The 12505-nt window shown below is 38.6% G+C and overlaps 1 protein-coding gene across 3 annotated transcripts in view; it reads left to right on the plus strand.

The window, feature by feature from the left end:
- Window positions 1-12505, plus strand: part of VCAN (versican) — a 95805-nt gene that overhangs the window by 20432 nt on the left and 62868 nt on the right. For all 3 annotated transcript variants that reach the window (XM_017806275.1, XM_017806276.1, XM_017806277.1), the window contains exons 4-5: window positions 3350-3524; window positions 3639-3766. In XM_017806275.1, coding sequence (XP_017661764.1) covers window positions 3350-3524; window positions 3639-3766 — 303 coding nt within the window. The remainder of the gene's footprint in view (window positions 1-3349; window positions 3525-3638; window positions 3767-12505) is intronic.

Raw genomic sequence — 12505 nt, forward strand, 5'->3', positions numbered from 1 at the left:
ACCATACCCTGTCAAGTACTACAGGAAAGTTGCAACCTAGAGGTGCAGAAACACAAAAACGGGCTTTAACCCATGGAAACTCTGGTTTGTTAAAAGTTAAATACTTTACATTTTCATTTTCTGATCTAAGACATGAGATAAATGATTAAAAGCCATTCACTCTTGCTCTGACAGAAGTGAATTTTGGATGCTACAAATTATGTCCCTGTGAGTGCTCTTCCTTGCTGCTACTCCTTCCTGTAATTACGCTGACTTTGTTTGCCAGATGTTCAGTGACAACATTATACTGTTTTAGTCTGTTTTCCAGTTGCTTTATTTGTTCCTAGGACAACTCCTTCCTTGCCTTTTTTATTTCAGGGAGGAAATAGACAAAAGGGGAATTAAAAAAAAAAAAACCTTTACAAATGTTTTAAAGTGCAAAGGCTGGGACAATGGGTTTTGCCCCTCTCTCTGTCTAACTGAAACAATGAAAGCCCTGCACTTTAATCTTCTTAGCCCCAGGGGGTCTTCTAATTATTGCAGCTGTTGCACAGGCTTATGCATAGTGACGTCCTCCTTCCCATTCATCTTGGAGGCTCTTTCATGTCCATCAGCTCCTCCTCCATGGAAATGGAAGAGCCTCCAGCTCTTAAGAATAGGTGAAGTTTACCTTTAGGATCAGGCTGAGGAGAACAAAGCATTCCCCGAGTTCCTTTCCAGGATTTACAATTGACCAAAGGCTCTTAGCTCACTGCAAAATCCACTATAAATTGGTGGGGATATTAACTCTTTAGTCCTGACTTATTCAGGTGTCACAGGGATATCCCAAGTACATATCAGCTAGGAATGGCAGTGGTTACTTCCGATATAGAAGAAATGAGAGGTGAGATGGCTGGTTATGGAGAATGTACTCATATATTTAAGCAGCAGGAAGCTTTTTTTAAAAGTGCAACTTCAGAGAAATATGTTGCCATCCCCTGCTAAGGTAGTGAAAGTTTTTGTGGTTGTACTGAGAATCAGGGCTCTTGTGCCCAGCTGAAGTCATGTAGTATCAGTTAAGCAACCTTGGGAAAAGAAAAAAAAAGAGGCAATTAATCTAAATTAACACAAAATACATTTTAATTAACATTAAAACCGAATAGAAAAATTGCTTCACATACTTGGACGTTTCTGGTTTGACTCTGAGTTACAGAGTTGGTACCAAACATTATCTATTACAGAAACACCAGTGTTTCCCAAAAAAAAGGAAAGTTTTAAAAAGTCTGTGCATATTCAACAATAATATGGAGTAAAAGTAGATGCTCAGCTTGTGAATATTATTATGGATTGTAGTTGTGATTCAGGGTAAATGTTTTATCTGCTTCCATTGTGAGTTCTGCAATAGTTGCCCATTTTTTACTTTTAGACTCAGAACACCAAGCAGGTCACCTGAACTTTTGTTTTTATTTATTATTGTACTACTGATACAGCAATGCTCACTTATACCAGCAGGTATCTTCCTCAAAGTGTCAGCCCATGTTACTAAATTCTGAATATATTAAAATAAATATTTTAGTGCAGACGGTATCTTTAAAAAAAAATAACCTCCAAAGAATATTTTTTGTTATTTTAAGATTTTAGATGCCAAATGTGATTATTTGCTCTTGCCTGACTTGTTCTGCAACAAGGCTATCTGGAGCAGTGTGGCCCCCATCCAGCCTGTCACGCTCCTTTGGCTCCTAGCAGCAGATGAAGATGCCCTTTGGAAGCTGTCCCTGTTCTCTGCTAGTTGCTGAAATTGGCTAAGAAACTCCTTGGAACAGTGTCATGGGGCCTGGGCCAAATAATGCAGCGAACTAATCTAGCAATTTAACACCCTTAATGACCAAATCTCTCACCTGGGATACTTAATTTAGTGATGCAAACACAGCCATAATTTTTCAGGGTGTATTCTTTGCTTGTCACTGCTGCCAAACAACTTATGGGTCCATTCAAAGGTGAAATTACATCACTGCTCAGAAGAAACTCTTTGTGGTAGGTTTTGTCAGTGGCTCTGAAAAGGCATTTTAGAAGGATGCTCGTGGTCTGCAAATTTCCACTTAGTGGCTGCAGTTGGTGTGTGACTCCACATCAAATGATGTAATATGGGGATTCCCACCATTTCCTCTTTCATTTCCTGTTTCTCTGCAAGTAGCTTTGATGAAATTTATGTCTGATGGCCAAGGTTTAACCTATCTGTGAGTAGTTCGCAGATAAAATTTTCTATTTTAATTCCTTATTCCATCACAACAAGATTAAAAATGTATATTTTCCATTTATTGGCGATATGTAGCTCTTTGATAAGGGGTAAGATTTTACTGAATTTGTCTGCAAGAGAAAAGTATTTCTAAATGTGTTACAACCTCTTGCATCGTTTCACTAAGTGACCCATATTTCTTTTTACTTGTAAATTAGCAGACATTTTCCATCTTTCAACAATGCTCTAATAACAAATACTTTAAAAATCATTATTGTTAAAATGTCACCATTTTTGCAAACTGTATTACAGTATATTATTGCCTCATCATGAAGTACTCCAGTGAAATCATCAGAGAAAAGGAACATTTTATGGTTTAGGCTTTTTCTTTTTTCTTTGCTTGTTTTGTTGCCATTCTGTGGATGTTTTATGGTGTTGCAATACTTTCTGAAGTATTTAGAGTGCAATAAGTGAGGTTGGATGCTATTTTTAAGAGACAATCAGGGGACACTCCTTTGATAGTAAACTGTAAAAGACAGTGGTAATAGGGGGAAGTGGTTTTTCAAGGTAGAATTGCTGTTTCCTGCCACTTAGGTGCCCTTTTTGGTTTGTTTCAGCTGTTGTCAAATTCAGTAGGAATTATGTGTATGTAGAAAGCAGAATGTGGCTTCTAGACAGATCCCGTCTTAACCAAAACCATCTTAACTGTAGGCCTCATCTCGAAACATCCAGCTGAAGCTGTGAAGTCTCTTTCCAGAATTAGAAAAACCCCAAATAAAAGCACACCTTGTTTTGTCTGTATCATTCATATCATGTGCAGGAAAAGGTGGTTATGAAAAATTGACTAAAAGCCATATATTTATAAATTTAGTATTTGTAGTAAGCTTTGACGCATTAGGAACAGATTATAGAACTAGATCAGGCTAACCAATGTGCTTCAAAAGCACAATTTTTTGGGGTATTTTATCATTATTGGTATCAACCACTAGAGGGGGAACATCATTTATATCAAATATATCTTTTAGCCTTTTACTATTTTTATTCTACCCATCTGTTTCAGCATTCTAACAACATCTAGGCAGAGTTACAGCACAATGACGGCTGCAGCAACAACAGAAAACATGTCACTAACAAAAAATTTTTGGTTTTTTTCAGGTGTTGTATTTCACTACCGTGCAGCAACCAGCAGGTACACCTTGAATTTCACACAGGCTCACCAGACCTGTCGGGACAACGGTGCTGTGATGGCAAGCCCAGAGCAACTGAAAGCAGCCTATGAGGATGGCTTTGAGCAGTGTGATGCTGGCTGGGTGTCTGACCAGACTGTGAGGTGAGGCATTTGAACATTCCGCTGACACACTTTCCCAAAATTTATATGCTTTGACTGTGCAGGCTTAAACTGCTGACTTGCCCTAATAATAAATCTAACTGTGCTGCATTCCAGGTATCCAATTAGACATCCAAGAGTTGGCTGCTTTGGAGATAAGATGGGAAAGAAAGGAGTCAGAACATATGGGCGCCGCTTCCCCAACGAGACTTACGATGTGTATTGCTACGTGGAACACATGGAAGGTAGGATGGGTCTGCAAAACTCATGGGATCTGGGCTGCAGATCCTCATGTGGAAGGGCAAAGAAATAGGAAATCCTATTTAAAATAAGTTTTGGCTGCCTTGGATCTGCAGGGAATCGCTGAATGGAGCAAACCTACAGTTTGTAGTCTGGGAGGTCTTAAAGGCAAATGTGGACCCTGCAAAGAGATAGTCAGGGTTAAAGCTGCTATAGTTAGTGCAGCAGATCTCACAGAAATTGCTGTTGAAGCATCTTGTGGTTTTTTGAATGTTATAGAAGTATTTTCATAGAAACACATTTAATATTTGAGAAACTATATATAAATATATATATATATATATAAAGGTAGACATAGTACATCTGCTGGCTGTATTATAGTTCATAGAGTATGTAAACAAGTTTTTTATGTGTTTATGACAAAAAATTAAGCAGGTATCGAGTTGCCATCTAATTTGAATAATATCTTTTTTGAAGGGGGGGCATTTTAGCATCAAAAAGGAACAAGAAAAAAAAACTTTAGTGAGAAATTTGGACCTCCTTTAGTAAAACTTTTTGCCACTTCACAGTAGAACTATAGTCTTTCGAAAATCTACTATTTAAGGGGCTCATGAGGGTGATCATGATTCTACCACATGGTGACTGTGAGCTACGGATCATGTTGTGGACTCTGTGGTATCTTGTGATCCATTGTTGGGATCAGTCCTTATTCAAGAAAGGGTTTGATGGTAAAGAGAAAAATATGGTAAATTTTTCTGTAATAAAGCAGTTTAGCCCATGTGAACAAATCTCCATTCTACAGGTGTGATGTTGTACTAATTTCTTATAATCTCCCTTCTGGAAGTGAATTTAACTATATCCTTTCAGTGGGCCCATAGATACACTCCAGGCATCAAATATCCTTATGCTTAAACATTACTATGACTAGTTAAATACATAGAATTAAAATGTAAATGCAGAAATAATCTTTCCTGTCCTGTAGCCTGTGTTTTTTTGGCTTTGTGCTGGCTACAGACATGGGAACCCCCATTCTGGTACAGAAATACTTTGCAACAACGACCAAAGTACATTTTCAATTTACCACAATGATCTGAGAGTGTCACACTTCTGCCTTTGCAAGTTTATATTCCATACCAGTTTCACTGTTCCTTTCTAAAGAAACCCTGATAGTTCCTAATTAAATATCTTTTGGGAAGATCCTTGACAGTTATACATTTCACTTGGTGCTCTTGCAGGCAGCAGAACAATAAATCACTCATGGCTTCTGTACATATATTTGCAGCAAGCAATTGCAAAATGAAGGCGCTCAGTGTTTGTAATCTGTCTCAGAGAAGGAATAGCTTACATCATGCAAAGTTTTCTCCTGCTGATGATTTGTAGATGCCTTAGTCACTGAAATCAAAAAATGTTTTTCTTTTAGCAGCTGAAGATCTGGCCAAAGTTATGTTCAGCTTGGAGAGTTATAAAGTACAAGTAATACAAGTCTTGCAAAGCCTCAAAAATATATAAACTTGAGAAATCTGAAAATTAGGTGACAGAATTTTGTTAGTTCTCTTCATTGCCCTAATTTTAGTTATGTCCCATTTATATATGTTAGTGAGCAGCACTCCTGGACATCTACAGTTCATAACATTTGATCCTCCATCAGTCCTTGATGGGATTGAATTCTGAATCACTTCTGATCCAAGAGTGTTAAATTCAGTTTGTGTCTTTCCTACTTTACAAAAAGACCTTTTGACTAATCTGTTTCATTCCTGGATGAAGGGCAGTTCTTTGATCCTTTCCTTCTTTAAGAACAGAGGAGTGTAACTTAATACAGAGAAGCCCATCCTGGATGCTTGTGAGCCAGCAATTTCTCAGGGTCAAATATTCCCACTAAGCTTTCAAAAATAAAAATTAAAATAAGCCAAAAAACTGAAGCATTTTTCACTGTAGCTTATGGTCTCTGCATGGAACAATCTGGAACCAGGCTGCGAGGCTCAAAGTAATTGCAATGACTGTGCGGTCTTTGTGGGTGAAGATGCATATGCATAGATTTTCAGTTTCTCATGGGTATTGATTGGTTCTTCCTCATTATAAAATTTCATTTACCGAGACTTCTGAGCTGGATTTCCTCTCTGGATACACTTAAATTTCTGTCCTATTGTTGTGGGTGATGGTTTGCTTAAGCATATGCCTGTTGTTGTGGCCTATCAAATGTACTGTGGTAAAGTGATCTGCTTGAATATGAAATATTCAGCATTTAAGAAATATAATCCAGGACAGAATATAGGGAATATTTGGTCTATGAACCCAGGTAGCAATAAGGACATTCATTTATTGATCAATTTTAATGCTAGATTATTATAATATTTAGCCAAAAATACTCCCCCCTTTTTTCTCCACTGGTTTGTTTGTTTTCCTTTTTTCATGTGTGTGATTACATTTTTTTTCCTATTTTCTCAGAAGTTTTCAAGTGATCTGGAGTGTGGAAAGAACTTCTGTGATTTCCAGAAGGAGCGATTGTTTACAGATATGGGGTACAGGAATGGTGTAGGCATGTTATAGTGGGATGCAGAGAGGTTAAATTACTCTGTGTGGATGAAGATAAACAGGTGCTTGTTAGGAAGACACATCATGAAATAGTGAAGGATAAATTATTCCTCAGTGCCTTCACAGAAATGTGAGCCTCTGAGCCAGACTCTCTTTTAAGTTGGGACTAAGGAGCCAAGGTGGCTTTTTCTGTACAACAGCAATTTCTGTGAGAAAAAAGGTTAATTTCGAATGAAGAGCTTGATAGCAGTCACGTAACATTAATGAGTTTATAATTCACTGCCACTCACCCACGGAAGACAGACATTTAGACAAAATGTCAGTGAAATTCCTACAAGGTGAAGGTTGCACTAAACTAGATTGCAGTGCTGGTGGAAAACTTGCAGTCCAAAATTTAAGCATATGTCAAATTCCTGGTTGCCCTGTCCATCGAAGGCTGATTCTGCAAGGTACGACCTTTCTCTTGTAATGAGCACTCCCAACACTTAACTCATAACAAAGGACATCCATGGCACTGAGGATACTGTAGAACAAGGCTTACACATGACTTTTTCCATGCAAATTTGAAAACTTATATTTGCATAGCCTGTTCTTGTTCAATACCAAAACTATTAGACTTACTTGCATTAAATAGGTCCTTATTTGGAGAGTCTGTATAACTGGAATGACTATTTGTGGAATAAGATGGTGCTTGATTAATGATATCTAAAATCTGGTCCATAGTGAGAATGGAAGCCATTGAACAATTATTGGTCTGTTGGCTGCTATTTGTGTGTTACTCAGAAGGCCATAAATGGTGGTAGGAATTCTTGCAATACATTTCAAAGTAAATGTGCCTTGAATTTACAGTACTAATTTTGGTATTTGCACTGAGGATTTGTAGGAGCAACTCCATTTCAGTTTTATTCCTTTCTGGCCATATAAAATCATGAAGTTAGCCAGAGACATGGATTTCTCCTTGAAGCACAAATGATTATCTTAAATTAAAACCAGTTATCTAGGCTAACTCTTACCATTTCCTTGTTCTGAGGAAAGCCAGAGAGATTAAAGGCTGTAAAATCCTAATTTAAATATTGAGCTTTGCTAAAACTCTCAGAAGAATAATTATGGGAAGGATTTAAAATTTCTGTGCTCCTAGTGATAAAAATGGGAATCTGGAGTCAAAATATTAAAAGGGTGCTGGGCATGGTCTCTTACTGCAAACTGATCTACATCCTTCATATTTTATCATATATTTCAGTGTACCAAGCATTAACAGAAACATTTAGGATACTTTTAACTGCAGGAGATGACTTGCTATTAAAGAGTTTAATGTAAAGTGATTGAGCTGCAGAGGTTTCGGTTTAACTCTTGAGGTTCTCTGAACACCTCCAGCTGAAGCAGTGTCAGCACCAATATCCATGGAATAATCCCTTGGACAGAGGTGGGTGTTGGGGAAGGAAGAGTTTCCATCCTGCCCTCAGATAAAGGGGGTGTGTGGTTCATTTGACAGTGCTGTGGTGTCAGGGACAGAGACAAAATGCCAAGTGAGGGCCTTGGGGTGTCTGGTGCTGAGCCAAGGCACAAACTAGGCTGTCAGGATTGTCTCCTGGCCAAAGCCACGAGAACCCATATCTGCCTAACAAACCTATAATGTATGCAGATGGGGACTCACGCTAAGAAAGCTATTTTGGGGTGTCTGTGGGGAAGATTATACAGCTTCCTTTCCATTGCACCATTTACCCCCTACAGTGAGCACACGGAATAAAAACAAGAAACAAAACCAGATGTCCTTTGAATACTTTCCACCTACCCTCATGCGATTTTGCCACAGCCATGGAAATTTCTGTGGGACTGATAATAATAATTAAAGAAGTCATAGTCTAAAATACGGCTTCAGGTGAGATGTTTCTGTGTTTGGTGCAGCTAAAGATCCTCTCTGGAATCCATTCTGATTCTGCTGCAGCAATTGGATTAGATTTAAAAAGTGGGACACAGAGAAGAGAACCTTTTTTTTTTTCTTTCTAGTTCAGGGCCTGTGGTAGAGTCACAGCCTTTTCACTGGCTTATCCAGGAGACTTATCCAGCCTAGGATTGTGTGACATCACGCGGGGTTCATGGATCCAAGGGTTCTCAAGAGGATTCCTGTTCAGCCTACAGGTTTGCACAGAATAGACTCAAGGCATTCAGGAGAGTTTAATTAAATCATTGCTGATATGTATCAAAAGGAATCAACTCACTTGGAGGAAAAAAAAGGCTTCTTCACCTTGTCTAGCCTTCTGCTTTAAGGCTGAACCAAACTTCTTAGAGGTTTGTGATTTTCCATTCCTAAAAGGTGTTTCCTATTAATTAGTGACTTTTTTAAGGACACCTCTTTATTACTCTGGTGTGTCAGAGAACACAGACAGCAGAGAAAGAGAGGAGGAGGAAATGGAATTTCTTGGGACACGTGGTCCTGAAGGTGCAAGGGTGAATGCTTTAGTCCCCAAAGTGCCCATGGTATTTCTGCTTCTTTGCACACTTGATAGTGTCCTAGGAATGAAGTTTTGAGCAGATTCCATGTTTCTGAGTAAAAGAAAGTCATAATGGCACTGCCTCATCACTGCTTGAGCTTTGACCTGCCAACCATGTGGCTGTGACCAAACATTTATGAGGAGAAGAAACAGCAGGTTATAAGCGCAGGTGGGAAAATGTCCTTGGAATGCTCTATATAACGCCAGAAAAGATGATATTTTGTCAGTTTGAGACATCTTTCATAACTGACCCAGGGCATCCTGGTCTGCTACTGCAGACACAGAACCCTGGAACTCTAACACCCCCAAAAGGACATCTTTCCTTTATGAAACTTGGTGGGTTCCACCATCTCTCAGAAGCAGCTAATGAACAAGTCTGGAGTTCAACATAGACACATTAAAAAAAATGAGAGCTGCCAAATTCTTAGTGGGAAGATAATGTTTCTTCTCCTCAAATAAGAACTCCACCAAGGAGCTAAGATGAAAAAGCACTGGAACTTTGTTTGTGCTGTTTTTTATTTAAAACTGTGAGAGTTAAGCATTTCCATTTACAGGAATGATTAGATTTCCGTGTCTTTAATATCCCTCTGGATATTTTAATGTCTTTAGTTGACACTGAAGGTAGTGAAGGTTGTGGAATCTGAGCACCCAAGTACAAGATGAAGCTTGTGAACACCAAATTCCAGATGGGACAGTAATAATCACAGAATCATAGAATCATTAAGGCTGGAAAAGATCTTTAAGATCAAGTCTGACCACCAATCCAGCACCACCACTACATTCACCGTTAAACCATGCCCTAATAAAGGCTTCTTAGAGAACAAAACAGGGAAAGAGACTAAAAATATTGCAAACCTTATGTGTTCATTCCCTTCACATGGAGTGAGTAATAGCAAGGACTCTGCACAGGTGCTTCATCAGTTACCATCCACAGCAGTTGGTCAAAAAAGTGTTAAAAGCATCTGGCCAGAGATTCACAGGTTACCTCCTGAGCTTCTCTGCAGTTTCAGAGGATCATTCTGTAAACCTTTTGTTGCAGACTTGCATGTAATTCCTTCATTTCCACAAGGGACTTGTGGTTCATTTTGCTGTGCCTGGCACTGTGCTAAGCAAAGTTGTGGAGATGATGCTTTGCTCTGGGAGGAGAGTGCCACATAGTCAGGCTCACAAGTGTCCTCTAGGAGGTAGCAGCCCACTAATCCCTTGATTTTGGCTTCATCTGTGGAAAAAAAAACATTACTAGCAAGGTCTGCACTGAAGGGTTTGCATCCAGGTTCATGATGTCTACCTCGGTCAGTACGTGTTGACCCTGGCTGTGGTTTGAGCCTGCCTCGCTTCCCATCTTGCTTTTAAGATGTGTGATTCATGAAATTCATATTTGAAAAACACACCCAGCTCAGCGAGACTCCTCCTGATGGGAGAGAGTAAGTGAATCAAAGGGATGAAACTTGCTGTAAAACTGGCTGATAAGCCTGTAGATATTAAACTTTTTCCTTAGGGATTGTAGTGAATCAGCTTCTGTCTTCCAAAGGAAAACTTGGCTTCTTTTTCTGCCCTAATGTACTAGAAAGAGATGGAAAAAACATGACTTTCATCAGGTGTCTATTCTAACCAAGCAGACATGACAGGAAAATCTTGGGGATTCTGGATTCTTCAAGTGCTGTGACGGCTGAGACTGGTCCATCAGCCTGGAGCTTGGTTTTAGATAGGAGCCAGCAAAAATACCCTGCATTATTGTCTGCAGTCTAAACCTTGTCATGTTCTCCATCTCACCTCCTGGTACTGCAGGGCTGGTTTTTCCTCATCTGCTGGTCTAAGCCCTGGGGTTTATCTGAGTAATATTGTTCAGTTACTCGTAGTGAACTCCAGCTATAAAAACATTGCCTTTAACAGGCACAGAACTGGATCTGCCCTGCTTGGTGCTGTGGCTATGTCATTTGTTTATCGACCAGAAAAATTTTCTCTCTTAATTTCCTTGTTTTCAGTGTTTTGGCTGTGAAATTGAGGTGCTTTCAGTCACTACAACAAAAACACTTGTGAGAGTGTGACAGGATCAGTCCCTCTGCTAAATGTAGAACCTGCTGTGCTTTCAAAAGTAGGAGCAAATTTTAGAGATTTCATGGATTAAATAAGTTTTATTAGCTTCAGCATTATTTTTCTTGCTTTTTAAAAGAAGCTTCTGTTCAAGTTTCAAGTCTTTTTCTCTTTGGTACTTTGAAGGAGTCAGGATGTTTCAGTCATGTGCTGGAAGTGAATGCACTCAAGAAAAACAAAAAGACTTTTTTTTATGGTAAGGTGTTTTTAGAAGATTGCATGACCACTTCTAAGTGTTTCTGGATTTATATAGCAAGCAAGGCCCTTATTAAACTCTTGCTTTATTTTTCACATCTTATTCCAACAATTATTATGCACATTAAGTGCACACTCAATCACACAGAACTTCAATTTATTTTCAGACTGGATAGACAAATTGTGGAGCCATAACTCCTAGAGTAAATGACTGCTATTTGGAATCTGACTTTTGCACTTTACTTGATTTATAAAAAAATAATAATCGTGGAAATCAATGAAAAATGCTCTTTAACTAGAGCAACTGCAAGGTACCATGTTTAAGGTACCATCTTTATGCTTTATCTTATCTCTAGAATTCATGAAATAAATGAATATTTACTTGGTATATGATGGAATTTTACTGATTCCTCTGCTGCCTTTTTGCCTTCTTTGTGAGTTTATTGGCACAAATTCTTTAATATAACAGTTAGGTGGCAAATACTTTGGATTTCACTAATTGGATTGTTCTGGTTAGGATGCATTTTGCCTTAGACACATGGGGGTTTTATAATTATTTTTTTTTTTTTTTTTAAAAGAGCCGTTGACAGAGATAGTATCTTTATGCCAGCTGATGACTTTTAAGAGATGAACAAAATAAATATGTGTGGGGTCAATAGAATAGATTCAATACAAAGAAAGATATGCCACCCATCTTTTAAATGTGCAGGATTATCAATATTACATATACAGGCAAACCCCAAGGCAAATTTGAGGCAGAATTCCATATAGAAATGCTGTTATGCAATTTAGATAAGTAATTCCTCTGCAGAGTGACCTCTCTTAAAGGACCTTGTATTTTGAAATCTTACAGCAAGACATGACCATTCCCTAAGTTTATTTGCCTTAACTGAGTACAGATGACAGCTCAGAGGAATAAATAACACCAACATTAATGACATTATGCACAAGTGCCACTTGGAGCCAGTGATCCAGATCAGCTGATGGAAAAATTTCTTTTCTAGTAATCTTTCATGTTTACCCATTTTCCTGTCTATTCAGTGAGTTTCCCCCAGAAAGAATATTGTCAGATTGTCTGACATTATTTAGGTTTTGATCCATTTTTTCATCTAGAAATCATGACAATTCATTGTTCTTCTTTACTTGTCTCATTTTCTTATCTAATTGGACTGATAACTGCTGTATAATTTCAATTTAATTGCATTGTAACTGCTAATTTTCATAAACATCATAGCTGCTGTGAGAGAGGATCAGTGATCTTCCTCAGAGCAGAATGGGCCTGCTATGGAGAGGCCTTCCCTTGCCCCATTGTTCCATGATACTGGTGCTGGGACAGGATTGTGGGATAACTGTATCCATCATTCTGTGCTGGCCATGACACCAGAGCTGGTATGCAGATGCAGAAAAAGCTGCCTTCTGCCAAACGGTTTA

The sequence above is a fragment of the Lepidothrix coronata genome, unplaced genomic scaffold, assembly GCF_001604755.1.
Source record: "Lepidothrix coronata isolate B3197 unplaced genomic scaffold, Lepidothrix_coronata-1.0 Scaffold14, whole genome shotgun sequence".
Lineage (NCBI taxonomy): Eukaryota > Metazoa > Chordata > Aves > Passeriformes > Pipridae > Lepidothrix > Lepidothrix coronata.